Source organism: Triturus cristatus, chromosome 3_1 (assembly GCF_964204655.1).
Source record: "Triturus cristatus chromosome 3_1, aTriCri1.1, whole genome shotgun sequence".
Lineage (NCBI taxonomy): Eukaryota > Metazoa > Chordata > Amphibia > Caudata > Salamandridae > Triturus > Triturus cristatus.
The window spans coordinates 1,176,185,483-1,176,213,292 of NC_140583.1; the positions used below are offsets into that span (position 1 = coordinate 1,176,185,483).

The 27,810-nt window shown below is 47.4% G+C and overlaps 1 protein-coding gene across 4 annotated transcripts in view; it reads left to right on the forward strand.

Annotated features, from left to right (window-relative positions):
* DDX25 (DEAD-box helicase 25) overlaps nucleotides 1-27,810 on the forward strand; it is a 3,162,033-nt gene that overhangs the window by 482,631 nt on the left and 2,651,592 nt on the right. For all 4 annotated transcript variants that reach the window (XM_085646106.1, XM_085646107.1, XM_085646108.1 and 1 more), the window contains exon 3: nucleotides 18,720-18,758. In XM_085646106.1, coding sequence (XP_085502232.1) covers nucleotides 18,720-18,758 — 39 coding nt within the window. The remainder of the gene's footprint in view (nucleotides 1-18,719; nucleotides 18,759-27,810) is intronic.

Here is a 27,810-nt window from a genome sequence, read left to right on the forward strand (position 1 = left end):
GGGGCATTGATCATCGTGTGAGCTATGGTTTTGCAGCTGTCTAATTGTTTGTCTAACTTTCCATCGCATCTTGCCAGGGGTGATAAAAAGGTTGAATACCCAAATGCCTTAAAAATATGCTGGTTGAATACCCAAATGCCTTAAAAATATGCTCCCACCACTGTACTTCTTTGAGGTAGTCAGGAACCATTACTCCCCTATATACATTTTCCATCTCCCTTTTATGTTCTGACACATCAGTCACAATCCTGTGCGTTACATAACTATAATCCCATTCTGTGGTGTTTACAAGCACAGTATCATGATTTGCTGACAGGAGCTGGATCTCTCCGTGTATATGGCAAAGAAACAGGTGGAGGAGACATTTGGCAGTCGATGGTGGGACTTCTCTGGGAAAAATCAGTTTATCTGCGCCTACAGTGTGGGGAATGTGTGAGCACACAAAACAGGACTCATTTGTAACCTTCTTCCCAACTTCCATCATGTCCCTATACCACATGTTATCCAATAGTGCGTTATGGACCCTATGATCCCCTGCTGGCTTGTTAGGGCACTGGGAGGGGAAGTCAGGCGTAGAGTGCTGCTCAAAAGTGTTTGGTGTTTTGGAGATCACTGACCCAGTCTGAGACTGGTGGAACCTGTGCTTTCTTACGTTGGGTACGTAATGTATACCTGACCGGTGCTTACGTTGGATACATAATGTATACCGGATACTTCGTCTGTTTGCGGCATCATGTAGGGGTATTTGGCACAGGGGGATTTAGGGTGAGATCAAGTATCATGTCCCACTCTGTATGGTTGTCAGGGGGTGTGGATGGTGTCAGTGTGGGGGGTACACGGAAATCATAGCTACCAGTCAAACAGATCGGGGATGTGGAACTCTTTTCACTCTTGGGGGTGCTAGCACTTTTGACAAAGAACTTTGGACCTTTTCCATAACTAATGGTTCTTCTCTTAGTTCATGCGTTACAAGGAAGTGTCTTGGACCTGGGGTGCACTGTGGTGGTGACAGTTCTAATCTTGTCAGCAGCACACTTCTCTCTATTTGTGCAGTGTGAGAGTACTGCAAGCCAGTGGAACACAGCAATTGCAAAACCAAATGTAACCAGGAATATAAAGACGATAGTACATATCTTTTTGAATGAGATTTCTGCATGAGGGGTGCGTCTGCTACTGGGTCTCAGTCCATTGACCACCATGTGATCGCCATCCTCCCGTTCTTGGATAGTCAGTGGAAATAAGATGCCCTCCTCTTGCTCATCATTTAGATCTGGGATGGTGCTGGGTGGATCCTCATGTGGCTCTGATGTATCCATGCCTTCCTCGCAGCTATTCTGACAGCTGTGGGTGAAGAGTCCACTACTTTAAAAGGCCCGTTTTACTTGGGGTCTCGCCTCTTTCGGACCGCTTTCTTAACAAAGATCTGTGTCCCACGGCAGATAAGTGGAAGTTCATCAGAAATAGGACCCTTGTTCTTTGTCTTTGATATCTGAATAGAAAGGAACTTTGCAGCACGTGTTAGTGCACATAAATAGTCGAACAATTCAGCTTTCGCAATCTCAGAAGAAGTTTCAGTATCTAGTTTGGGTCTGGTGGAGGGAACTACTATGTTCATTGATCTGCCAGTGACAAGCTGGTGAGGTGATGATCAGAACTGGGAGTGTTTCTGATGGCAAACAGAGCAATGGGAAGACAATAGAGCTATTTCTTTCCAATTGTGGCACTTATCTTACTGATTTTAGCTTTGAGCACGCCATTGAGACGCTCACATATACCATTGCTTTGTGGGTGATAGGCTAAAGTCAATTTGTTTAATTCCTAACATTGTGGTAATCATGTCAAAAATGGCGTTTTAAAAAATGGCTGCCGTTGTCACAACAAATGGCGTCTGGCAAGCCCCAGCGTGAGATGACCTCACGTAGCAGGAAGGTAGCTGCGGCCTTTGCGCCACAATGGACACATGGTCCGGCCTCAATCCACCAAATGAGCATACCACTACAATGAGGTGTCGGTAATTCTGGCATCTGTCAATCATGTCAACATAGTCCAGGTGGAGCTCTCTAAAAGGGGCTTTGGCATTGTTGAGGAAACTGTTTTCATAGTTGGTTTAGGTTAATATTGCTGACAAATGACACTGATGAACAAAGAGTTGTATCTGCTTATAAGCATTGGGGATGAACCAATCTGTCTGTAAAATAGTGGACATGTTATCACGAGAAACATGTGTAGGAAGGTGTAACTGAGTGAGTGCTATTTGCATTAGGGCCTGTGGCATGACAGGCTCTCTTGTCATAGTCTGCCTACAAGTGAAATCTGAAGCATCCTGTTGTACTCCCCTCTTCTTCCATAAGTCTTTCATCAGGTGGGGCACTTTCCTGGACCTCTCGGAGGTGCAGCTGTGCAATGTGATCATATGGCTGTGTACTGTCGATTAGTGTATAAAAGTGTTGGATCGGGGGTACTGACAGTGGCGAATCACTGCTGTCATCAACTGCACTTCGTGTATCGTCCTGTACTGCTAAAGGTGCATATTGGGCAAGCAGGATGGGGGCACAGTGATGTTGTGGTAATGCTGTGAATGATGATGGTACGGGCTGGGGTCCTCTGGCGGCTGCTTTTGCAGCCCAATCTGCCAGGGCATTACCTCTAGAAACGAAATCTTGGCCATTTGTGTGTGTCGTACACTTCACTAAAGCTGCTTCGGCTGGCAATGTCAATGTGTCTATTAACTCTTCAAGTAACTGTGTGTGCATCACAGGCATGCCATCTGTTTTGAGAAAGCCACGCCTTTTCCATCTCACGATGCTGAAATGTGTTGTTGTGGTGACATATGCGGAATCGGAATATACAATTATGCGTTTATCTGCTCCATGTTTTAGAGCTGCAATCAGTGCTTCTAATTCTGCTGCTTGTGCTGATTAATGTGAGGGCAATGTTATTTACTGTACAATGCTAAGAGAATCGGAGGAGTCATTCGGTTTTGCTCTGACCACTGCCGCTCCTGTGTGTCTTATCCCTGTCTTTTGATCAATGGTAGAGGAACCGTCAACAAAGTAAATTGTACTGCTGTCTGGCAATGGGTCCTCCTTAGCTGTTCCGTAGTCATCTGGACAGTATGTGGCATAGTCATAAGTGTCATCTGTGGTGGCAATGGGGGAAGACCGCATGCTCAGTGTACAGTTTCAGAGGGGAACCCATAACTATGGGGGTTCTTTTTCTCAACAGCAAACACTGCGGTCGACAAAGCTTGTTCACAGGGATAGTGGCACTTCATTACTGAGTCTAACATGCCACTGAAGTATGCAGTTGGTTTGTGGCCCATGGGTTATTTCTGAGTGAGGACTGCTGTCATGACCTGTCCATTACAGTGAGTGAACAGATAGAACTTTTTCGTATATTCAGGAGAGCCTAACACTGGTGCATTTCTAATCTAATCTTTCAATTGTGCAAAGGCCGATGTCGATTCATGTTTCCAGTCAAGCTTATTATGTCTGTATTTGGCCGTTTTGACAGCTTTCAAGAGTGGTGCAGTGATGGTAGAATAGTCATAGACCCATTGTCTAACGTAGTTCACTAGTCCTAGGAACTTTTGCATATCTTTTTACTGTCTGTGGTTCTGAAGTGTTTCTGATTGTCACTACTCTTTCCGGGGTAACTCTTCTCCCTGATGCTGAAATCTGATGACCTAGGTACTGTACTTCTTTCTGACAGTATTGCAGTTTGTTTGTCTACTTTGTATCCTCTCTGTGCTAGTGTTGTAAGCAGAGCAATTGTATCCTGCCGGCACTATTGCTCTGTGGTGCTACAGCGGAGTGTGTCATCTACATATTGTAGCAGGGTGCTGTCACATTGGAAATTTGACAAATCATCTTTGACAACTCTGTTGAACACACTGGGGGACTCGCAATAGCCTTGTGGTAATCTTTTATACGTGAACTGTCTATTTCTGAATTGAAATGCGAATAAAAACTGGCTGTCAGGGTGCAATGGGACACTGAAAAAAGCATTTTTTAGGTCTACGGCCGAAAAGTATTGTGCATCTTGAGGAATATTTGTTAGTATTACTGAGGGGTCTGGGAAAATGGGAAATTCTGGAACCACTATGCTGTTAATGGAGCGTAAATCGTGAACTAGCCTCCATTGATTAGTTTTACCTTTCTCACAGGAAACAGACAGGTGTTGCAAGGCGAGACACTGGGGTATATTACACCTTGGTCTAGCAATGCTTGTATAGTGGGGGCAATGCCCTCCTCTGCTTCTTTGGACCGTGGGTACTGGCACACTCTAGGGAGTATGGCGCTCTGTTTGAGTGTTACTTCTGAATGGCACAGGTGATTGAATAAGACCCACATCGTTTGGACCTGTTGTCCACAAATTGCAGGATACTTGAGCTAGGTCTGAGTCACGTGTGGTATCAAACAGTGTGACTGGAGTTGGGGTCCTAACTTCCACTGTTACTGAGAGAGGAACTTCATTTAAGTAGACTATTTCTATTTTGTCAGAATCTTCAGGGGAGCAAAAGAGTTGGTCATCTGAAATGTTTCTCATCAATTGTCCAGGTTCCAGGAAAATGACGCAGGCCCAAGTGTGGGCGTTGTCAATTGCTTGGAAAGCCCCATATGTAGGTGTAATTACAAGAGCATGTATGTCTAGGGTCATGTTCCTGCCGGGTTCTGGGGAATCCTGAGATTGTGGGCGAAAAAGGAATTCTTTTGGGAGCTGGACTGTGCGGTCATTCATTTCTGGCGTATTGGCAACAACGATGTGCATGAATGCTTGTTCATCCACTGGGCGGGCTCTTATCTGATCTTTTAGGAAAGAATCCACAGTGACAGTCATCATCCTGGTCAGCGGTGTACCAGGAATGGAGCAAATCGTTGTGCCGCTCATCAAAATGTATTGTCATATTTAATTTGGCCATGAGATCAAGTCCCAAGAGATTCACTGAGGACTGTGTTGAGTACAGCAAACGCTGCTCAACACATTTACCTCCGATTTCCATTGGTACTGGCTTGGTGAAAGCAGGGCTCGAAAAATCATGAAAAATGCACTAGCCCTGCAGGTCTAGTAACCTACAAAATCTCCTCGACCCAACTGAACTGCACTTGACCTCTAATCTGAAAGCTGAGCAAATGTGACAAGTTAACACGATTTAAAAGCATTTTTATTGCTCATTTACTTTGTGAGCAATAAAGATGCATTTAAATCTTGCTATCTTGTCACATTTCCCCTGTTTTCAGAGGCAGAGGTCAAGTGTCAGTTTGTATTCCTACTCGCCAGTAAGGGCGAGTAGGACCTAAAAATAGCTTGTCATGAATTATTCTGACTCGCAAATGCGAGCAGTCGTGTGAATTTTTCGAGCCCTGGAAAGGTGCCCTCGTTATTGCCCCAGAGAAACCCTCTGTCTGCGATGTGATTGGAGATGGGAAGTGTTCCTTCCCTGATACAGGAATATGTAGCACCTGTGTCAATCATGAAGCTATGCGTTTTGTTGTTAATCGTGACATACACAACTGGGTCCTCTCTAACATCTGTGAGGCACGATAACACGGGACCCACAAGAGTTGTCTGTGGGCTGTCCTATCTTGAATACCCTCCAGCCTGGTACTGCTGGATGGTGCCCTGTGACAACGGATTGCTAGGGGACAGCACTGTGGCTTGCGCCTCGGGCATCATTTGGTATACAGGTGTTTGTGGCTGGAGTATCTGGCTGTGCTTCTTAAATTGGGAGCTTTACTTGGGCCATCACAGGTGTCTGTAATTGTACTTGCTGTTGCATGGGCTGTTGCTGTGCCGGAGAAAGATGGGAGTACACTACTTGGGGCTGAAGTGGCTGTGGGTGCTGCTGCTGAAGGTATTGGGTTGGGACCTGAGCTTGCTGTGGGTGTCCTCTGACTGCTAGCGTCCCTTCACCCCGCATTGTAGTATGACAATTTTTTTATACAGTGTCCTGGTTGCAGACAGTAGAAACATAGTGGTGTTCCGGGCTGTGGTGCAGCCCTTTGGAAGCCTAATCCTCTACCTCTTCCCCGCATCCCTGTATTTGTGGGCCTCATCTGCTGATTGCCATAATTCTGCTGTTGTTGCCCATTGCCATATGACTGTTGTAGTGCATAGTCATAAGGGGGCTGTGCCCGCATGGGTGGTGCTACTACCTGTGTGTTACCTCATAGTGCATTCAGGGCATTTTGTGGAAAATTGGTGACCGCAGTCATTTGACTCACTGGTGTAGCTACCCTGACTGTCAGGAGCCTCTCTTTTCTTAAATTTTTGCTGTACTAATTTAGCAGGTGCGTTTTCAATTGCTAATTGCCTCTTTGTCTCCTGTTCCTGCTCCTTTTTGCAAAAGTGAATGATGTGGTGTTGTATTTCAGGCCATGTTTTGCATTCCATCGCTACTATCCCGTCTAATTTGTCCTGTACTACGATGGGCAGTCCCTTTTTCACTGTGTGGTAAAAGAATCTGCAGTTGCCACCAGTCACGTCCCATTTCTCTCCTTATTCCAGATGCCATTTTTCCTTCATTCTTGAAATGTACTGCTCTGGGTCTTCATTGCGTTGCAGTGTTTGTGACATCAGAGACCCGATGTCAGGGACATCAGGAAACTTACGGCGCAGTTGGTTCCATATGGCTGCTCTAATTTTATTGAAGGAATTACCATCACATTGTGTATCAGTGGTGGAAAGTCTTTTGTCAACGTGTGTGAACATATCTACTGCATCCTCTCCAATCAGGGAGGTGAGCAGGCTTGTATCCACTTCCCTGCGCCCTCTGTCAGGGGCGGGAGTTGTTTCTTCAAATTTTCTTTGTCCATCAGTGTCCATGGGACATAGATGGCGCAGTCATTGGTGTTTTTAAACAGTAGGGGCATCTGGTGTCACCCCTGTAGGTCGTGTGTGGTCATATCTGCGTGTATATTTCTGCCAGACCCTTAGGGCTGGGTGCATGTAATCATAATCCCAATCGTCCACTCCTGCCCCATAGATGCATTCTTCAGCTGTGGCCATGTCCTGTGGCTCAAATGACCAATCTCGAGGCCAGACATTCATTTGAGGTGCATTAGCTTCTGTCCAACCTGTCAAATTATCTGAGAATGGATTGACATAGAAGTCTGACCCTTCTCCAAGTATTACTATCTCATTTGGTGTCCGGCCGTTAGTCAGCGATAGGGATGGTCTGCTGAGAGCAATGTTGTGCAAGTTTTTGTTCCTTATGGCATGCAGGCGTGCTGAGCCAGAGACCTTATAATCGTATGGGAGGTCATCTGGGCGCCCGTGTGTACCCAGCACCACCAATTCTTCTGCCTCTTTTCTTCTCTGCCGTCCCCTCCTGTATTCTGCCCGTTCAGTTGCGCTTGGAAGATCCAAATTATCTAGTTCTAGCTGTGGCATCGTGGGGCTGGGTGGTGCAACTAGTGGCGGTGAAATCTGACGTATAAGCACAGGTGGCGGTTGTAGGAGAGTAGGATATGCTTCACAAGGGTACCCCCACGTTTTGCTGGTGTTTCAGAGTTTTTCGACCTTAGTCTGGCTGTGGCCCTGCTAATCAGGACCACAGCCTAGCTGCTTCCTCTCTAAAATGGTTTGCATGTACATTAGGTACATATCTAATTGGATTCTGGAGTGCCTTATAAGCCCCTAGTATATGGTATACTATGTACCTAGGGCATAGGTACCTCAGAGGCCTACCAGGGGCTGAAGCATGTATCATGCCACCCCTGGGAAGCACTCCAAAATGGCACCACAGGTCTGCTACTTCAGCCTGGGTAAGGGTGTGCTTGCACCCCTTACTGTAGTATAGGCTACCTATATCACTACCATTATACAGACACATATAAACCTATAAGCCACTCCTATGGCAGGCCTTGACAATCCTGAAGGCAGAGTGCTTGGTTTTATGTGAGAGGGTGCCCAGGCATGAGCTGAGCCCCTCTGCAGCTTTTAGAAATCCTTCCTTATAGCTGTTCTGTGATACAGCCATACCATATACTCTTAAGTGCATTATAACCTCGCGGTAAATGCTAACTTTGGGATGGCTGCATCAAAACATGTTGAGTTTGGTGTCAAACGCTTTGGAATACTACCCCCGCCAGTTCTGGTGGCGGGGGTAGCATTCCACCCTTCTAGAGGGAGAGACATGTTCACACCGGTCAAACCCGGTAGGACTTTCCTGAGCCCTGGCATCACAAAATGGATGCCTCTGCCACAGACACGCGTCTGGCCTCCTGCTGCTGACCGAAACTCCGGCAGGGGAGGCCTGGACAATAGGTTTCCTGTCGAAGGGAGGTGTAACCACCTCCCCAGACAGGCAGATGTGTTTTGGGACTGGGCGGGAGCACTCTCTGGTGCTTTGAAGTAATGCACTGGGGGCACGTTTGCTGTCCCTGTGCATAGCCCAGTTCAAACCGGTTGCAGGGGCTACCTGCCCCTGCTCTGGCGTGAAACTGGTCAAAGGAAATGGGTGTAACCCCCCCCTCTTTCCAAGCCCATCCATAGGTGGGGCCTTAGAGTTAGTCCATCCTCTAAACTTGGTATAAGTATAGGAATCCAGTCCCTAGGACTTTAGATTACCCTGGATGAAACTCTGCAACATACATCCCGGACCTTCGACGTTCTATCCTGACTATAAGACTGAAGAAATCTCCCTTTGGGTCAAGGAGTGACTCCCCTGCTTGGCAGGCACCAAAGAAGCAACTGACAGGTCTGCATCGCTGAAGCTCCCGCCGGACGCCAAAGTCTTTGCATCACCAGAGGTGGATTTCCAGACTTCCCCGAGGCTACCCCGAGTCCACAGCAAAGTTGAGGCCCGTGGCTATCGTGGGTGACGTGGAACCGCGACCCCTGGACACCCTGTTCTTTTGCAGCAACTCTATCTTCCTGGTGATCCTCGAAGTTGTGCTTTGGGCTCTGAGTAGCCCCAGCCTTGAGCACCTCCTGCACTGAAGATTGTTGGCCACCACTCCACGAGTGACCCGTGGGCCAGCTTCTAGTGTGACCGCTAGAGGCTCCTTCGCGATCACTAGTCCGTTGGCTAGCAGGTCCCCACGAAGGCAACTCCTTTTCTGATTGGGCTTTCCTGGTTGCTCCAGACGTGTCCTGACTTACCCTCGCTGGGTGAGTCCCTCAGACCTTGCTGGTCTGCACCACAGTCCTTTCTCTGAATTCCTGTGACTTGCCGTTGCCAAGGCTTGTTGGGTCCATCCTGGTCGCAGACACCGCAGCACTTGACAGACTAAGTGGGACAGCTCGAATCCGGCTTATGGACTTCGTCGATGCCTCCTGGACCTCGTGGCTGAAGAGTCCAGACAACCATCAACTCACCTGAAGCACCGGACATGTGTGGGCATTGGTCCATCCTGCCCTTGCTCACTGGCTAGTGACGCACACTCTGTCCCCTCTGCTTTCAGGTTCCTTCCATCCTAGATCCAGGCTTGGATCTCTTTGGACACTTCTCTTCACGGCAGCAGCAGTTCTTTGCAGGCTTCCATTGAAATCGGCGACGCGACCCGACACCAAAAGACTCGCATGCACCCGGCTTCCCTGAGTGAGGTAACTCGAGTACTCCAGTGCCCCTGTGGGTGCTAGCCCTAGAACTCGTGAAGTCCAAAAGGGTTTGGTCCTGACTCGATTCTAAGTGTCCCTAATCTTTAAATTTCCAACCGCGACATTGCCATTGTAGCTAATGGCAACCCGCGGTTGTGTTTACACACTGCATACAGTCCCCGTGGGTCCCCTGTGTCACTACCTTGGGTGGTTCCTTTGGGTCCCAGCGATTCTACAGGCTCTAGGCCTAGTGTCTATTCAAGTTGTGGTTCTTATACCACTTTTTGGTTTATGGTTTGGTACGCCCCTAGGGCCAAACGTGTATTTGTGTATATTACTGATAATTGCTAACTTGTAACAAAGTACTTCGAACTCCAGTCTCATAAAGAGACTAGAGGGGTGTGTTTTATCTTAAATACATATATTTTTAATATATACCTGGTGTGGTTCTTTCATTTGATCATTCAAGAGATTATAGACTGGTAAAACAAGCTGCTTTACATTCCTTCAAGACTTGGCCTGAAGGCTGCTCTCCATAGCTACCACTAGGATAGCTTTCAATAAAGGTTGTCTTTAACCATTCACCGTAAGGGGTTGTTTGGACTGATACAAGGTGCCCACTAGAACTAGTGGACAGCATATATCAGGCGACCTTCTCACAGCAGTGTCATCTGGGAGCTCTTGCTAATAACTGTTGGCTGAGCTTGGGGTGTATTTAAGGTAGCTGCTCTGTTGGTCTGTGGTGTGGCTACATTTTAGGCTTCCTGATGTAAGTCTATCAATGGTACCTGCTGTGGCGAGATGGTTTGGACTCCACTACTATGTGGAGCCGCTGGGCATGCAGCACTAGCCAGTTCATTGAGTGTCAGTCGGTGTTCTTTACCAATGTGGCCCATGTCATCCAGTTGTTCAGTGAGTTTATCCCTTACCTTGTCTACTTGTACTGACAATCGCCGGACGCTTGCGTTAGCGTCAGTGGTGCTGGGTGAGCGCTGTTCGTATAACATGTCCCCTGCCCCTCTACCTGTTCTTTGAAAGAAGTTGTGCTGTGTTCTCCATCTGCTAATCTCTGCCTCAGAGAGATGCAGTTCGCTTTCTCTATTTACTTCATTGAAGGTGCATTGGGGAGTGCTCTTCCTTTTACTTGGGACCGGTGTTAAGGGGCAGCCGCCCAGTATAGTGAGTCCGTGGGTTGGTAGGGAATTGTTGCTGCTCGGGAGTTAGGAACGGGCCGTAATGTCTGGTTACTGTGTCTAGGAGTTCACGATCCTCAGTGAAGAATGTGAGGGCTGTGGGGCTAGGTTTGGAAATCCACATAGGGGAGCTGTGCTGTGAAACACTAGAGGCCCCATCGCTCTCTGAATCCTCTTCTGACTGGGGAGCTGCAGAGTTTGATGCTGGTGTAAGTTTTATCGTAAAGAGCATGTCAATCTGACCTGGCATTCCTGATGTTGCACCCTGCATTACTGGGCTTTGGCCGTGCAATGATAGTAGGTCTTGGGCGTTCTCTGGGCTACTGTCCTGTAATTCGGAGGGTGGACCTAGGACAGTGATGTCTGCATGGCCTATAGCTGCCCTGTCATTGGATAAGGGGTCTAGCTCAACCTTGAGAACGGTCTCTGTATACATGCCACTTGGGTGGTAAGCTGGTGTGGGTGCCGTGGGCATTGGGGCTGGCTTGTGATTTTCCTTGAAGACATTCCACAGAGCCAGCGTATCTCTGCTTTTTTCTGAGTATGCTACTGGAGTTCTTCGCCTCCATGAATGTCGCAGCGTGATCTCGTACTGCCCTATTGAATGTACCTTCTCTTGGCAATGGGTGTAGCATATTTTGTGTGAATTTGTTTAGCTCTCTACAATGTTTCATGATGCGTTCTCCTGAGCTGTGAAGTTGTTGCAGTGGCGTAGCCATTATTCTATAACGTTGTGGAAATGAGTGACGGTGAAACACCACTGGGTGTTACTGTCAGACTCACCTGCTGCAGATGTCACTTCAATCCCCAGGGCTGAGAGCAGTGTCAAGAGGACTGTACACATTAGGGATGGGACCTGAACAAACGATGTTGAAGTATCCTCAGAAAGAGCAACAACACACCTGTTTACTATATGTACTGTGATCTGTAACATTGGATATTGTGTGGGTGTTTCACTCATTCCCTAGAGCTGTCTTTGAGGAGGGTGATCAGTGGTAGCGGGTTGGCAATGTTATTCTCCTCTTAACTGACAATTTTGTAAATATGCCCACAATAATGGGTAGTGTGTTGTTGGGGAGGGGTGTCGTCGTAATTGCTCTGATACTTGGCAAGGGGTGTTGCTGCAGTTGTTCACACGGCTGTGGTGCGTGACAAACACAAACCGGAGCAAGTTAGGGTCGCGGAGTGCCTGCAGCAATGATGCGTGATGTTCACAGCCTAATGGGGCGTGGGTATCTTGGGAACCTCCCCGCTGCCCTATGCTGTTGGTGCTTGAAGGAGATGTCAGTGAGTGCTGGTGGGTGAGATCAGTGTTCCTGTTGCTTACTACACTTCCCACCGACTGGATATGTTCTGTGGAGGAGTCTTCAATATTATGTTGTTGGTGGGGACACCGGTGATTGTTGCAGTGGTATGTCTTGAGTGTTCCCCACACAGGGGGAGCTTTGTGAATATTGTGGCCCCCTCAAGTGTAGGGTGTCGGCTCTGTGTAGTAGGTCTATTGGCTGATACTGGGAGGCATAGTTGCACAGAGTGCAGTGCAGATACTCTTACCTCAGTGGCCCGTGTAAATGTGACCCCTAGCAGGTCCCACACTAGGGATATCAAGTTGCTTTGATGAGGCTGAAATGTAGTTATTGCCTGTGTGACTGGATTGTATACTGCTATTATTCTGTTGTCTAGAATATGTAGAACTATCTCAACTGGTTGCTGCTCATTATGGCTCATCTGTGTCTCCTACTCGTGTATATATATATAGCGCTGCCCTAATGAATCCGTGGTCAAGGAGGTGGGGTGGTCGAGCACAAGCTCGTCCCCTAGTGCCTCTTTGACAAGATAAATGCCTCTTTAATCTCCTGTTTGTCTGGGCCGTTATAAATACCTTCTTGAGAAAAGTCAGGAAAGTGGAGGGCACTAGGGTGTTCGCTCAAGCAAGCAACAAAGACCTTGCTTCGCAAGGGATTATGGGGTCAAGAAGTGGTCACTACAGTGGCTATCTCTAATCCTGATGTTACCATAGAAACCTGTACATATATGGTGTCTGCAGTCTTGTAAGTTCTGTAACCATGAGTGATAAAAAAAATAAAAAATGTTCACTTACTACTTCCTAGCGGGGTCTGTAGTGCTGGTGAGGGGGCTGGTGTACTACTACAGACCACAGCAACACTAACTAGCGGGGGTCTGTAAGGCTGGTGTTAGGTGTAATACAGACCACAGCAACACTAACTATCGGGCCTTTACCTTTAATTGATGGAGTTAGTATAAGGCCAGCCAGCTTAGAATTGACGTGCACTCATACAATCAATATATCCATATATAATCAAAAGGAATTAAACAAGACAATCTATTTTCACCTAGATATTATGGTCTCACTAATAGAACGGCCTCTGTGCCAAACAGCGGCTTCCAACACAATAATCACAAAAAAATTTGCTGCAACACTTAATAAATGCAAAAAACCCTGTATACTTAAATAAATACTAACGAATAACACAAAGTCCTGAAGGTGCATAACAATTGACGAACATTTTGTACATGTGCTTTATAATAAAAAGAAAACCATGCATATGCTTTAGTGTTTGGCACTTTTAAACCACCATTGCGTACTTTGGTCACTTTAGGGCGATATAGGGTTTCCTATCTTAATGCTTTACTAATAAAAAGAGAACACAAAAATGCTTATAATTAGCGAAAATCTAATATTTGCTCTTATACATCCCGGGGAGACCACTTTCTTCTCTTCTACACAAGAGGAAACCATAACACAAGAGGAAACCGTAAACCTGTTAGCTAGGCAGGCACGGGATTCGTCTTCTTTCTCATGACTATTGAATGGTAGTCAAAAAACAATTTTATGAGAGGGTCAAGAAAAGGGGGACTTGGTTTAAGGACTGATACACCTCCAATCCCAACTAGACATTACAAAAAACCAACAGAAGGTGCACAGTCTGTTCAGAACAGAATAGCTAACCAATAGTTATTGTGGAGAAATGCATGAGATCCTACAAGTAGTTGAGACACCACCTCGCAGGAGGTAAGAGTCCATCAGCCCACCCTTGTTGGCAGAGCATCGTCATTTGGAACTCTGAGGAATCACTGTCTGAGCCCGGGGTCACAGATCACCAAGGACTCTACCTGGTGCGCAGGCCAGTGATACCCAGAAAGAGAATGAACTCCTGCCAGGGTGTGTACCCAAAAATTCGAGGGCTCAAGTGATGTGCAGTGCTAGTGAGTGATGTGAATTTAAAAATGAATACTTGATCAAAAAATGTGTTTAATATGGATCAACCAAGTTTCATATCTAAAAGAACCTATAGTCTGATTTGAATTTTTACAGGCTAATTCTTGGTTCGTATTGAGGTGTGGTCGACATGTTTCAGCCGGAATGGTCACTTGACCCGGCTTTCTTCAGGACCGAAAAACACAATGAAAGTGCTACTGCCAAACTAATCACAACGTGAAAGATCAAAACCCATGCAAACCAAATGTGAGTGTTGGGTACGATAGTGGCAACTGCCACCCTACCAGATAAAAAGGCTTGTGCTTGAGTGTAAGGACAATGTCTTCATTCCTGGAAAAAAGATTTAAACATAAATCATAGGAAATGGACATCCTGCACATCAGAACAGAACTACTAGTCGCCATTCGGCAGAGCTATTTCAGCATCGCCCTGATTACACAAAAAACTCTTAACGATGTTTATAAACACAATGGTATGTAACTAAAAAAATGAAGAAACTCACCCAGCTTTATGTGGGAGAACCGCCTCACCTCACCCGGCTGACTGCTCGGAGAAGGAGGCACCGCTCTGTTTAAATGTGGAGAAAGAAGCCAGACAGATTGCGAATTGATACCCATCTGCTCAAGACTCAACACACATGCTTTTAAACATTTCAAAAAGAAACCTACACTATTAAAAAGTCCAAGGCCTCGAGACTCCCTAGGTGTATCAGAAATTACTGCTATGTCCAAACCCCTGAGACTGTAAAGACAGGTGTCATGTCAGAAAGATGTAGCAACCTCATCAGTGTAGATAGTGGCCGGAAGAACTAGCTAAAAGTACTACTGGGAAATATTTCAATTTGTCCCCTCTAATGCAAGTTTAGTACAAAACTGCCATCTCGGTTATGACAGCGGAGGGTGAAGTAGTAGTGACTAACATTAATAGGCCCAGTGCCCAAATTACATGCTGGTCAGTTGTATTCTCATTATGAGACTACCTGTCGGGATCCAGAAATTGTCTAAGGACAACAATAGGCCCAGTACAAAAACAGCTGAATATAGAGCCTAATACATCAGCACAAAGGTAGGTGCTGTAGTAACAACACCTAAGATTCTGTGTAAGGTGTCTATTGAGAAAAATGTGGCAACTATACCCAGGGGTTCCCAATAGGGATTGAATATCTAATCACTCAATATGAGAAATGCATCTCGTGATGATCAGAAGAAACAGGAATAGGTCAACTCTCAGGGTTCATTCAGATTCGACCGACCTTCAAGGAAGCAGTTTCGCTGACTTAAGTATAAACAGAAGCCCACGGTATGTTGTCATTCAGTCCTTTGGTGTCAGTCTTCAACTTAAAAATCCATCTTTGTTCTTTGGAAAATAAGAACTTGGAGACGTCCGTTATATGCTGGGGAATAAACGGGCGTTCTAGTACAAGCCACCTGAGGTCCTCAGCCTTGTGTTTCTTGGCTAGGAAGTGCTCAGTCAGACAAGTGGATTGTTTCATGCAGCGGATGGTGCTTTTGTGCGAAAATCTTTTTTCCAGGAATGAAGACATTGTCCTTACACTCAAGCACGAGCCTTTTTATCTGGTAGGGTGGCAGTTGCCACTATCGTACCCAACACTCACATTTGGTTTGCATGGGTTTTGATCTTTCACTTTGTGATTAGTTTGGCAGTAGCACTTTCATTGTGTTTTTCGGTCCTGAAGAAAGCCGGGTCAAGTGACCATTCCGGCTGAAACATGTCGACCACACCTCAATACGAACCAAGAATTAGCCTGTAAAAATTCAAATCAGACTATAGGTTCTTTTAGATATGAAACTTGGTTGATCCATATTAAACACATTTTTTGATCAAGTATTCATTTTTAAATTCACATCACTTACTAGCACTGCACATCACTTGAGCCCTCGAATTTTTGGGTACACACCCTGGCAGGAGTTCATTCTCTTTCTGGGTATCACTGGCCTGCGCACCAGGTAGAGTCCTTGGTGATCTGTGACCCCGGGCTCAGACAGTGATTCCTCAGTTCCAAATGACGATGCTCCGCCAACAAGGGTGGGCTGATGGACTCTTACCTCCTGCGAGGTGGTGTCTCAACTACTTGTAGGATCTCATGCATTTCTCCACAATAACTATTGGTTAGCTATTCTGAACAGACTGTGCACCTTCTGTTGGTTTTTTGTATTGAATGGTAGTCCCCTTGACTTTCATCAGAGGGGCACGATAAAACAAAATGATCACTGAAAGATGCCAGATGCAATCCTCCCTTCCCTGTCAATCCTTATAATTAGACAGAGGCCCTCTCTAGCTCTGAGAGGCACAAATAACTTGTATCTATGTATAACAAACCCACAATTGATCACTGAAAGATGCCAGACGCAATCTTCCATTCCCTGTCAATCTTTTTAATTAAACAGAGGCCCTCCCTGGCTTCCAGAGAGGCACAAATGACAAAATCCAAAATCCACAATGAAAGACGCAAAACAGTCTTCCCTTCCCTGTCTCTCCTTGTAAGTAGACTGAGGCCCTCCCTAGCTCTGAGAGGCACAAATAACTTGTATCTATTTATAAAACAAAATAACTTGTACAATCTCCTAACGTCACCTTTTGGCTCAGTCCACTACGCACACGTTTCCTTAGCTTGGGAATGTTCTTTTAATAAGCAAGACCAGCTAGACAGGAAACTGAAACATCGGACACAGATGTCCCACGAGTGCCCTTAATCACTGCTCCCAGACACAGTACATCAGGCAGCCAAAATAAACTTACCCGAGCGCTGTTCTCTGTGGTTCAGTCACAGAATACCGCCAGGCGCCATGGGCGTGAGGGACCTGCCTCGTCAGCCGAATCCCCCTGGTAGTCCTCATCAGACTCCAGAGAGGCTGTATCCGGAGTCCCGTGGAGTTCGGTTTCCAGGGGGGGGCGGGCAGGGGAAGAGGGTGCCACCTTCGCTAGAAATAAACTCTTCAGGTCCCTAATCGACCCCCTCGGAACACTTCTTTTTAGGAGGTGGAGAGCTCTCCCCTGTTGAGGGGTCAGTAGGAGGTGCTGCGCGTGCTTGCGCTGATTTTGCGCACTCCTGAACAATCCTGTCTGACAAGCGTTGTTCCATAGGCCCAACCACCTTGTGGACTACTCTGTAAATGGAGGCATCCACAGCATCATAGAATTCATCGTCCCACGGTATATTCCTGGGCCGCCGCCTCCTCATACATACAATTTTGTTCCTCCATTACTAAGTATGTTTTTCAGGAGCAAAATAAATGGGGGAAGTCTTTAAAGGCGCTGTGCGCTAATGGTGCCAATCTGGGTGACCCAGACAAATTATTGGCAGACCGGAGGACTGCAATTGTTAATGTGCAGACCCAAGGCTTGCACCCACCTTAGCGCGTGATAGCCCTAAGAAAAACTGACAGGGCCTAGCTGTCTCACAGCGTGCTGAAAAGGGAAGAATTAGTGTCATTGACTCGCCCACAGGCGTCACCGTGGGATTAGCCCGCTATACAGACCCCTGCCGGGACGTTTTTGATAAATTTGCACGGATTACAGACCTGGGTGCTAGGCATACAGGGAGGACAGCCGGGCAAGGCTCGGACAAACACGTCTCCTGCAGCGCGGCTCCTCTGAGGAACCGCGATGCAAGATCACCGAGATTAGCGAGTCCCCCTAGCGGGCCTCCAAAGCACCACAGATAAAATGGCGCCGGCCGCATAAGGAGCGCAAAACGCTCCTGCTGCCAGAGGGAATCTGGTAATAAAAATTAATACTTGCACCACATCACATAAACAGCCCTGGGGCAAAGCGGAGCTTGTGTCACCACAGGGGAGAATTGATCATACGAAAACAGGTAATAACCTTCACATTTTTCATCAAACCACAGATAAGATTTCTTTTTTGACTTAACAGGCTGCAAAGCAGCAAAGAAAGATGAAGGTCAAACAGAGTCAAAGGACTATGTATTGGGTATGGACACCATGGAAGGACTATTGTGTTGGAGACTTCCCTAGGTGTCATGGGAGTTGATGTTTTTTATTCATGTTTCTGACTCATTCAAGTTTTTTTTATTAAATATGTCTTTCTTGGTGCTATGAATTTGGTATGTTAAAAAAGCAGAGAAAGACCAAGCATAATCTGAGCCACCGGTCCTGACACAGAATTAATGTATTAATGTTTATAAATTAATGTGTGCAAACCATCACTTTTAAAATAATACTTCTCAATGCACTGATATAATTTGATAAACTAAGGTGAAAAGGTTCTGCATGTTAATTAAATACACTTTTTGAATTTTGAAGACACTATCATATTTTTACTCTTGCTTCGAGATCTCTTTAAAAATGAAGGTCTTTAAGTTGAGCAGTGCAGGACTCCCTAGTTACATTATTTCTTCAACACAAATTAACATTTAAATAAACGTCTGCCTATTTATTTTGTGTCTTTTTAGTGTTAATGCTGAGACAAGTAAACAGAAAGCCCAGAGCTGCCGTTGACCCGGGGGCCACATTTAAAGGTCAGAAGGGCCGCATGTGGTCCCCGGGCGTACTTGGAGTATCAGTGAACTAGATGATACTTGCAAAGTGAGCTAATCTGTGTCTAACCGTAACCTGATCCTACTTTTGTGTCAGAAATATGTATATTGGTAGGTTAAAGACAGTTGAAAACCTAGCTATAAAACATTTGAGCCATAGTTAATAAATGTTGGAGTTTTGTGTTCAACGTTTTTGGTGAAAATGCTTTTTTTCTTCTTGCAGAGACACGGGATCAAGACGACTACGATGATGACGTGGAAGGTACCTTAATAGATTGAAACTTAAGAGCTGTAAATGAAAAAATTACATAATTATCACAACAGATCAATTCCTATTGTGGGAGCACCACGTTTTTTACATTGAGTTTTTATTAATCCTAATCTCTGTAGGGACGAACCTTGTGTGGGGCAAATCAACCAGAAATCCCATTCTCCAACATAGCCACGTAAGGCGACTGTTTAAAGCCCAGCTTTTGCTACATTTTCATGTACCAGTCCTGCTGTCCTAAGCCCCCGATCAATTAAAAAATAAGGTTGGCATCGAGGACTAGACGCTCTCGGTTGGTTGCAGTATGAAGCATAAGGCTGCAATTCCGGCCAGCCTTCTTGTAGGGTTCTCTTTGTCTCTATTTAGCATAATTGAAACCCATGTTTTTGCTTAAGCAGTTATCATGGTAGGCAGGGTCATTTAAATATGTATTGAGGTGTTAATGATAAAGCAAAGTAAAGGTTTTGATTTCTTTCAGGTCCTCCTTCATTGTTGTTCATGAAGTATTTTTTCAGTACTTTATTTCACATGTATTTAATTTCTCGGTTGAGCAAGATGTGTTACTTTGTTGAACAAGAAAGTATAGAATATGGGCAAAAACGCACCATACTACATCGCAACTAGCAAACCTCTATTTGAAGTTTGCTCGTCTTATAAATCAACAGACGATAAAGGACCTAGATTCATTAACACCAGCTTGAAATCTGAACACAATTTCAGGCCTTTCTGAAAACCTATGAAAACCTAATTATTCAAAAATGTCTTTGGTTGAGCTCTGCACGGAACTGGGGTGGTCACTGCGTACTATTTAACGCAGTTATTCAGTCTACCCCACTACTCTGTAGCTTCCTCTTATTTCCTCATTTTACTCCTTCTCCTGTTAACACTCTGAAGTCTATGAAAAGAGACCTACAGTGCTATATGACAACACCTAAATAAATAACGAAAAAAATATTAATTGATAAAATTCTCAATACATTTACTCGTCAGGAGACACTTCACAGATGTAAAAAAGAAAAAATATTGTGGTCCTGTGAATGTGAACAAAATAATTCGCTTAGTCTGGAAATATTGGATTTCTGCTCATACAAATAAGTTGCCATATCTTAGTATTCAAGCACTCCCCTTCAGTGCAAACGAGATGTCTAAAATCTTGCATGTGCAGCTGCTCGTGTTAATTGGTATTGGCGTCCTCCACCGCTGTAACACAACAAAAGTTAAATAGCCTTTTGTTTCATCACCTGTCCATTGGTCAAACTAATAGATTACTTCTGTGAAACGAATAGTCATTCACCACAAATAAATTTTATTTATTATTGTTAATAAATCCATTGGGTGGGGGGGTTGTAAGCTGTCTAATTTTAAGATTGGTGTTTACGGTGTTTAATCTTTTAACCCAATACATTTGAAAAAGAAGGGATATTTTCTCTGTCTTTTCTAGATGAAGGATTGCGTGATCACGGGGGGAGCGCTAGGTGGCGCACTCGTGAATGGACGCCTTCGCGTAGGGCTCCCGCTGTCCGGCGGTAATTATCCGCTAATTAATCCTTAATGGGCACACCTGGGTGCCGTAACCGCAAGCGGATGATCAGCGAGGTGTCCGGAGTCGACTGGCCGAAGTACAGGGCCCCCGGTGCTGAGGGGCTGCAGGGAGCCGATCCGTAAGCTGCGGCAGAGGTGACGGCTGACGACTCTGGGCAGCATTCCCGGATCGGATTGCCACGCGAGGCCGAGGAAACTGGGAAGGCCGCGTACACGGTGACCGAGGCGGCTGCAGCTTGTCGCGGTGAGGAGTGCGGGGAAGATCGAGAGACTGCCGGCGGAGACTGTGCAGGGGGCACTCTGTACCCCCCCCCCCCCCCCCCGGAGTATCTGCGAAGCCGGAGCGCCTGCTATGGCCCTGATGTGAGTAGGCATTGGTTTGCCAATGGGAATGGACCTCTGAGCGGATTTCTGGACCGGGGGAGTGAGGCGGGGGTGGTTCGGTCCCCCCCCCCCCCCCCCACCCCCCCCTGACATAGCGCGTGGAGCGGAGCGGCGGACCCTGGCTACGAAGGTGGCGGCGCCTGGTAATCTGGTGGAGGAGGGCGTTGCCATTCGACTGTTGTGCTGCCGCCGGGGTGCTTAGACACTGAGGACAGGAGAAGGCGAGCACGAGGAGTTGCCCCCCCCCCTCCCCCTGGTGTGCATACACGGGCTGCGGCTGCCTCGATTGCGCACACTGCTGTGCGTGGGTGTACCGTATGCGACACTGGCAGTGAGATTGCACGTGGCCTATATTCCTGCTGTGGCGCTGTGTCAGCTGGCTGCTCAACAAAGTCCTTACCTGGGCGCGGAGGTTGCTGCCTGTCGCGAGTGGAGTGGAACACTTGGGTTGTCTACCCTGGACACTCGAGTCCGTAAGTTGGTGCTGGGTGGCGGCTTAAGAAAGATCGGAGGAGGGGTTGTCGCCTTCGCTGCACCGGAGACGGTTGGTCCCGTTGAGGTCCCGCGGTGGTATACAAGGAGAGCTCGGCCCTGGGAGTAGGATGGGCCGGACGGACACGAAGCAGCCCAAACTCACGTTTGAGGCTAGTAAGAAAACGACCTCGCCCGGGGAGGCGGCTCGTGGCTCGACGGCGACGTCCAGAGCGACGGACACACCTGTGGACACGGCGATAAATCTGCAAGATGTCCTCCGAGAGATGCGCCAAGGGTTTGCTACAATTGCCGACAAGGTGGACAGAATGTCATTGCGCGTGGATGCGGTGGTGTACAAGCTGGACGCGCATGAGGAGCGATTGAAAGAGGCGGAACAGCGTATATCGGACTCTGAAGACACGGTGACACAACACACCTCGCAGTTATCCAGAATGGACAATCTCCTGCGGGTTATCGCAGCTAAAAATGAGGACTTAGAAGCGAGAAGTAGGCGTAACAACGTGCGCATCGTGGGAATTCCAGAGACAACCAACGTGGGTAAAATGGAGGAGTATGTCGAAGATGCTGGTGGCAGCGATTGGCTCGGATACCTTCTCTCCCCACTTTATAGTGGAGAGGGCACATCGGGCCTTGGGCCCCAGACCAAAGCCGGGAGCGACGCCCAGGCCGATCATAGCTCGGATGCTGAACTATCGAGATCGGGACGCTGCCTTAAGGGCCGCAAGAAGTACGCGCTCGTTATCCTATGATGGCAACTCCTTCACGTTGTATCCGGACTTTACTCCACTGGTCCAAGAGGAACGCAGGAAATTTCTCTCAGTTAAGGCAAAATTACGAAACTTGCAAATAGACTACGCATTGCTCTACCCGGCGCGCCTGCGGGTCACGTACCAGGGGAGGCAGAAATTCTTCACGAATCCTCAGCAGGTGGAGGATTTTCTAAAACAGCATAAACTAACTCACAGGCCAGGGGCTGGAGCGGAGGATGACTCGGACCCTCGGCACGAGATGCTGGTGGATGGTGAACCGTGAGTGGGGAGGATTCTGACGGCATATTATTCTGAATGTAAAGCTTAGAGCGTTGCCCAAGAGTTAAGGTTGGGGTTCATGGTTGAGAGACATTGTATTGATACTAATCTCAGTCTAGCTGATGCGGGTTTGAGAATGTGGGGCGGAGGTTGGCTGCCTCTGGGGTCTCTGCGGTATCGAGACCCTCTCCGGCCGCAATGCGGGTGGGTTGCGCTCTATTGCTGGTTAACTTGATGACACTGGTTACTTGGGGCAGGTTCCAGATGCCCCTGATTATAGCGCCGGACGCCCCTCTGTATCGCCAGGCTAGGCTGCACGCTGTGTGGTTGGGCTTGCGTTTATGGGGGGGTATCAGTGCTGCCACCTAGATGTGCTTCCCGATGGGAATTACCCTAGTATATGGTTTTGGGGGATTTTAGCCCTAGTTGTAGGGGCGTAAGTGGGTGGGAAGGGGTGGGTGAGATGCTGGCAGGTTGGGGGTTGCTTCAGTGGGAGGTGGGTGGGTACAAGGGATTCAGTTCTGGATTGGTTGGTTGGAGTTCATGTACTGAGATGAGTGAATCGCAAGGGAGCGGGGATGGATGGCTCTGGTTCGGAGAGTGGATAGCAGTGCAAAGCGCTAGTGCCAAGATTACTACTGGGATTCCAATGTTGTGTTGTCATTGGTATCGGGGGCTGCATGGTTGGTGCCTATGGCAGGAGATGCTTTTGGAGATGGGTGGATATTTGGATCCTGTGAGGTTGACGAGAGATGTCTGATAATGCTCATGGCTCGAGAGTCACGGTTGTCACCTGGAATGTCCGGGGGTTGAATGATGGGAGGAAAAGTAGGAGGGTGGTGTCATATTTAGAGCAGCATCAGGCGCAAATTGTGTTGTTGCAGGAAACGCATCTTAGCCCTCGGGCTGTTTACACTTTTGCGAGCAAATGGGCGGCGGTGCGTAGCTTCTCCTCGTATTCTGGGTACGCTAGAGGCACGGCGATTCTGATAAAAATAAACGGTGCCGTTTGTGCGGCTAGGTGAACATGCGGATAGTGAGGGTAGGTTTGTCCTGTTATGGGGTCGACTGGGTACTGACACGGTTACGATAGTAAATTGTTATGGGCCAAACGTGGACTCGCCGGACTATTACACCCGTTTGTGGGGTATGATACTGAATACAGGTTCCATGCGTCTTATATGGGGCGGTGATTTTAATATTACAATGACTCCTGGGTTGGATAGGTCGGATGGTAGCCCCCAGTATAACAGGTGTGCGAGGGATGCTGTGGCGGGCATAATGGAGGAAGGAGGACTAATAGATAGCTGGAGGTTCATGCATGCTGGGGTCCGTGAGGGGACACACTTCACAGCATATACCAACACATGAGCTAGGCTTGATTATTGCTTTCAATCTCGTGGCTTAGCGGTAGACTTGGGCAAAGTGATACATCTACCGAGGTCCTATTCGGTTCATTGTCCGGTATTGGTCCAACTGGCGGTCCCGGGGTACAGTAGGGCAGCACCGATATGGCGGCTGCAACCCACGGCATTATTGGACCCCCTGTTCCAGGCAGAATTGGGGGAAGAGATAGCGGATTTCTTTCCGCGCAACAAGGGGTCGGTGGACAGTGTTGAGACCATTTGGGAGGCGTTTAAGGTTACGGTCAGGGGATATTATGTTTCTAAGAGCTTTGGTGTACTGAAGGCAATACGAGGCTCACTTACCAAACTAGAGTCCGAACTTAAGGCACTGGAAACCAGGATGTCCCGGGAACCGATAGGTCTTCTCCACAAGGAATTTAGGGAAAAACTGTCGCAATACGAGCTGGAGGCGGATAGAGAGACCAAATTTAGGGGCAAATATTGGCAAACCTGTCGTTATTGTGAGGGAGAGAGACCGGGTCGGGCTTTGGCGGCGATCATTTGGCAATCGCAGGGTGCTTCGCACATATTAGAGATACAGGCGCCGGATGGTGTTCTGCATCAAGACACTAAGGGTATCTTAAGACAATTCAAGGAGCACTATGACCGGTTATACACTACCCGCGGTGGTGGTGATGTTCCGTTTGGGGATTTCCTAGATGATGTAGCATTATGTTGGCTGAGTGATGGACACAGGCAATTTCTCGGAGCTCCATTCGAGCTGGATGAGATACGTGAGGCAATTATGTCTCTGAGTAATGGTAAGGCTGCAGGACTGGATGGGTTGCGGGCGGAATTCTATAAAAGCTATATTGAGATTATGGCCCCTGTGCTTCGGGAGGTTTATGAGGAATCCCTGGAGGTGGGAGTGTTACCGGGGACGATGAGAGAGGTGATGATTACCTCCTTGTTGAAGCCGGGTAAGGACCCGGTGGACTGTGATTCTTATAGGCCGCTCTCCTTGATAAATTGCGACTCCAAGATCTTGGCAAAGGTGCTTGCTACTAGACTCTCACTGCTTATGACTAAAATTGCCCTTCCTGATCAGGCAGGGTTCGTCCCGGGCAGATCCACTGCCAGTAATTTGCAAACTCTTTTTTTCTTTGATTCAGACAATAGCGCCGGAGCTGCCAGTCGCGGCCATATTCCTTGACGCAACCAAGGCCTTCGACTCGGTCGAGTGGGGTTACTTGTTTGCTATTCTGTACCGGATGGGGTTTCCAAAAATCTTTGTCGCTTGGATAAAACTGCTCTATACTGACCCGACAGCGAGAGTGCTAATCAATGGGGTGTTGTCTGATCCAATTCCATTAACCAGGGGGACTAGACAAGGGTACCCGTTGTCTCCATTGTTGTTCGCTATAGCGATCGAGCCGCTGGCCTGTCGTATCCGACAGCTGCACAAGCAAAGTGCCTTTAAATGTTTTCAACGACAGATTGATGTGTCCTTATACGCTGATTACTTAACGCTATATGTGGTGGATCCGCAGACTAACCTCAATCCGCTACTCCGCGAGTTTGTGGTGTTTGGGAGATTGTCTGGAGTTCAAGTTAACTGGAAGAAATCACAATTTTTTCCTCTGACACCTGCGGTGGGGCGATACTCACTGGATTACCCGCTCGAATGGTGCGAGTCGGATATACGATACTTAGGGGTTCAAATTTCGAAGGTCCGGGAAGAAACGTTGCGATTGAGTAAGTTGGCGGAGGATGTTACCCGTTGGATATCGCTGCCGTTCACAATGGCGGGTAGGGCCTCATTGATTAAAATGGTGGTGCTGCCTCGCTTCTTATATTTTTTCCAGAACATTCCGTACTATCCAGGTGCGTTTTTTTTTCGGACATTACGCACTGAGTTACTGCGACTGTTCTGGGCTGGTAAGCAGCCCAGACTGGCCTGGTCGACTATCACCCAGCCATATAGTAAGGGAGGATTTGACGTTCCCGACTTCCTAGAGTATTATTTGAGTGCGCAGGCACACTTTGCTTACCATTGGTTTACCCCCACGCCATGCATGCCACAGCTGGCGGTGGAGGATTGGATAGCCAGACCTCTGCCACTGCAGGGTATTATTCATGGACCTATCAGCTCGATAGAAACGCCGTTCACCACGGTGACGTGCACGATTGATGCGTGGCAGCGTATACTGCGCAGGACGACACTCAGTCTTCTGTACGCTCCGACCTTGCCGTTGGTGTATCATCCAGACCTGCCTCTGTTGCAGGAAGGAGGGTTCCGAGGGTTATGTGCTAGGATAAGGGTCCGACAGTGGGGCGACCTGTTTGTGAAGGGTCAGCTTAAGACGAAAGAGCAATTGTTTAGTGGATATCAGCCTACTCCACTGGCTGTGTTTTACTACTTCCGGCTGCGGCAGGGACTGCGAACGGTGTTGCCACATTGTCCGAAGGAACCGGAGATAGTGAAGCCGTTGCAGGTCCTACTTACTTCTGCGGATGGTAGATATTTAGTCTCTCAACTATACAGCAGTATTCGAGAGTATGGTGGGAATGCCGACTGTAAAGCGCTCAGCGGTTGGATTGTGGAAATGGGCAGAGACATAACGAAGGCATAGTGGGCGTACTGTTGTGAGCTCACTTCCCAGATCTCTTCCAGCTGCAGACTGCGTATTATTCATTATAAGTTTCTGCAGCGCTGGTACTACACTCCTGTTAGAAAGCTTAGATTCCAGCTGTCGGACAATGATAAATGTGAGAGGTGTCACTCGGAGGGGGCTGATTTCTTGCATCTGGCTTGGATGTGCACAGGGGTGGCCGAGTACTGGTCGCAAGTCCATATTGTGCTGACGGCTATGTTGGGGGAAGTGATTGAACTGGACCCGCTCATGATGCTTCTGGGCCATACAGCGTCGATGCCTAAGGTGCATCGTAAATTTGTAAACCTTGTACTGTTGTTGGAGAAACGGAGGTTTGCATGTAGATGGGGTAGGGGGCGAGCACCGAAATTCAAGGAGTGGATAGGGGATGTATTGTACTGCCAGGAACAGAACGCTGTATATGCGGAAACGCAACCATTGAATAGCAGGGCTAAAGACATATGGGATCCGTTTAGAACATACCTGGCGGCGCAGACCGGCTCCGTTGAAGGGGAGGATCAGGTGTCGGCGACTGCAGCACCGGCAGATATAGCATCCAGCTAGCGTGAGTTCATGGCGGCTTGGCAGGTGTGCAGAAGGGGAGGGTAGTGGTGGAAACTGTAGGGTTAAGAGGCTCGGTTCGCGGTGGGATTCTTGGAAGAGTGGTTGTTTACATTGCTGACTTATGGTGATGGCGAGGGATTGTATGGGATGCACGAACCAGGTGCACGTGGCACATAATGCAATGCGGATGAAAGGCTGCAGGGGTAAGGACTGGGGAGGTGAGCCGCCAAGGCATTGCCATATGGTACATTGTGTGGGCACCCGCCGCGGCTCGGTGTCCCCTGAGCTTGGGACTGTAGGAGCTGCTTAGAGAAGTGGAGTTCACCTGCCTCGGGGGACCTAATCCATGGTGAGCTATGTTGGTATGCCCTTCGTGACTGTGATTTTTCTGACTCCTGGCGCTCAGATAGGCTCCTGGACATTTACATACCATGTCTGAGGGTTGCTGGGGGCACACAGAGCAGATGGGCCTTATTGACAAACACTGTGTTCATGGCCTAGGATTGTAATGCATTTCACTCGACTGATATAAAGACAGGTATAAAGGTATGTGCCACCGGACCTCCGGGTTGTCGTTAGACTGGCTGTGTGTAGGTTGTATTGTAACTCTGATAAAGTGTCTGCCATAGCCGGCCCGTGAGGTTGTAGGCGTGAGAATGTAGAACTGTGTGAGACTGAAATAAAGGTTTTTTGAACTTAAAAAAAAATAAAAAAATAATAAATAAATATTAAAAAAAAAAGGATTCCGTGATCACAGCTTTGAAAAATAATTTAACTGACATGGCCATATTCAAAATGTGTTACCACTATGGATTCCTTAGTTTTCAAAAGCATTTGCCTTGTATATGCAGTGTGTATAACTAGAGAGGTGGCCCCTATGCCAAAGGGAACAGGGCACTACTGAACAGTAGAGAAAGTAGATTTTCCCCTTGGAAATGAGGTAGACTATAGAAAATTCAACACTCTCAATCTTCATTCACTTAGGTAATGTCATGCATTCACCAATCCACTGCTCAATATATCAACAAACCAG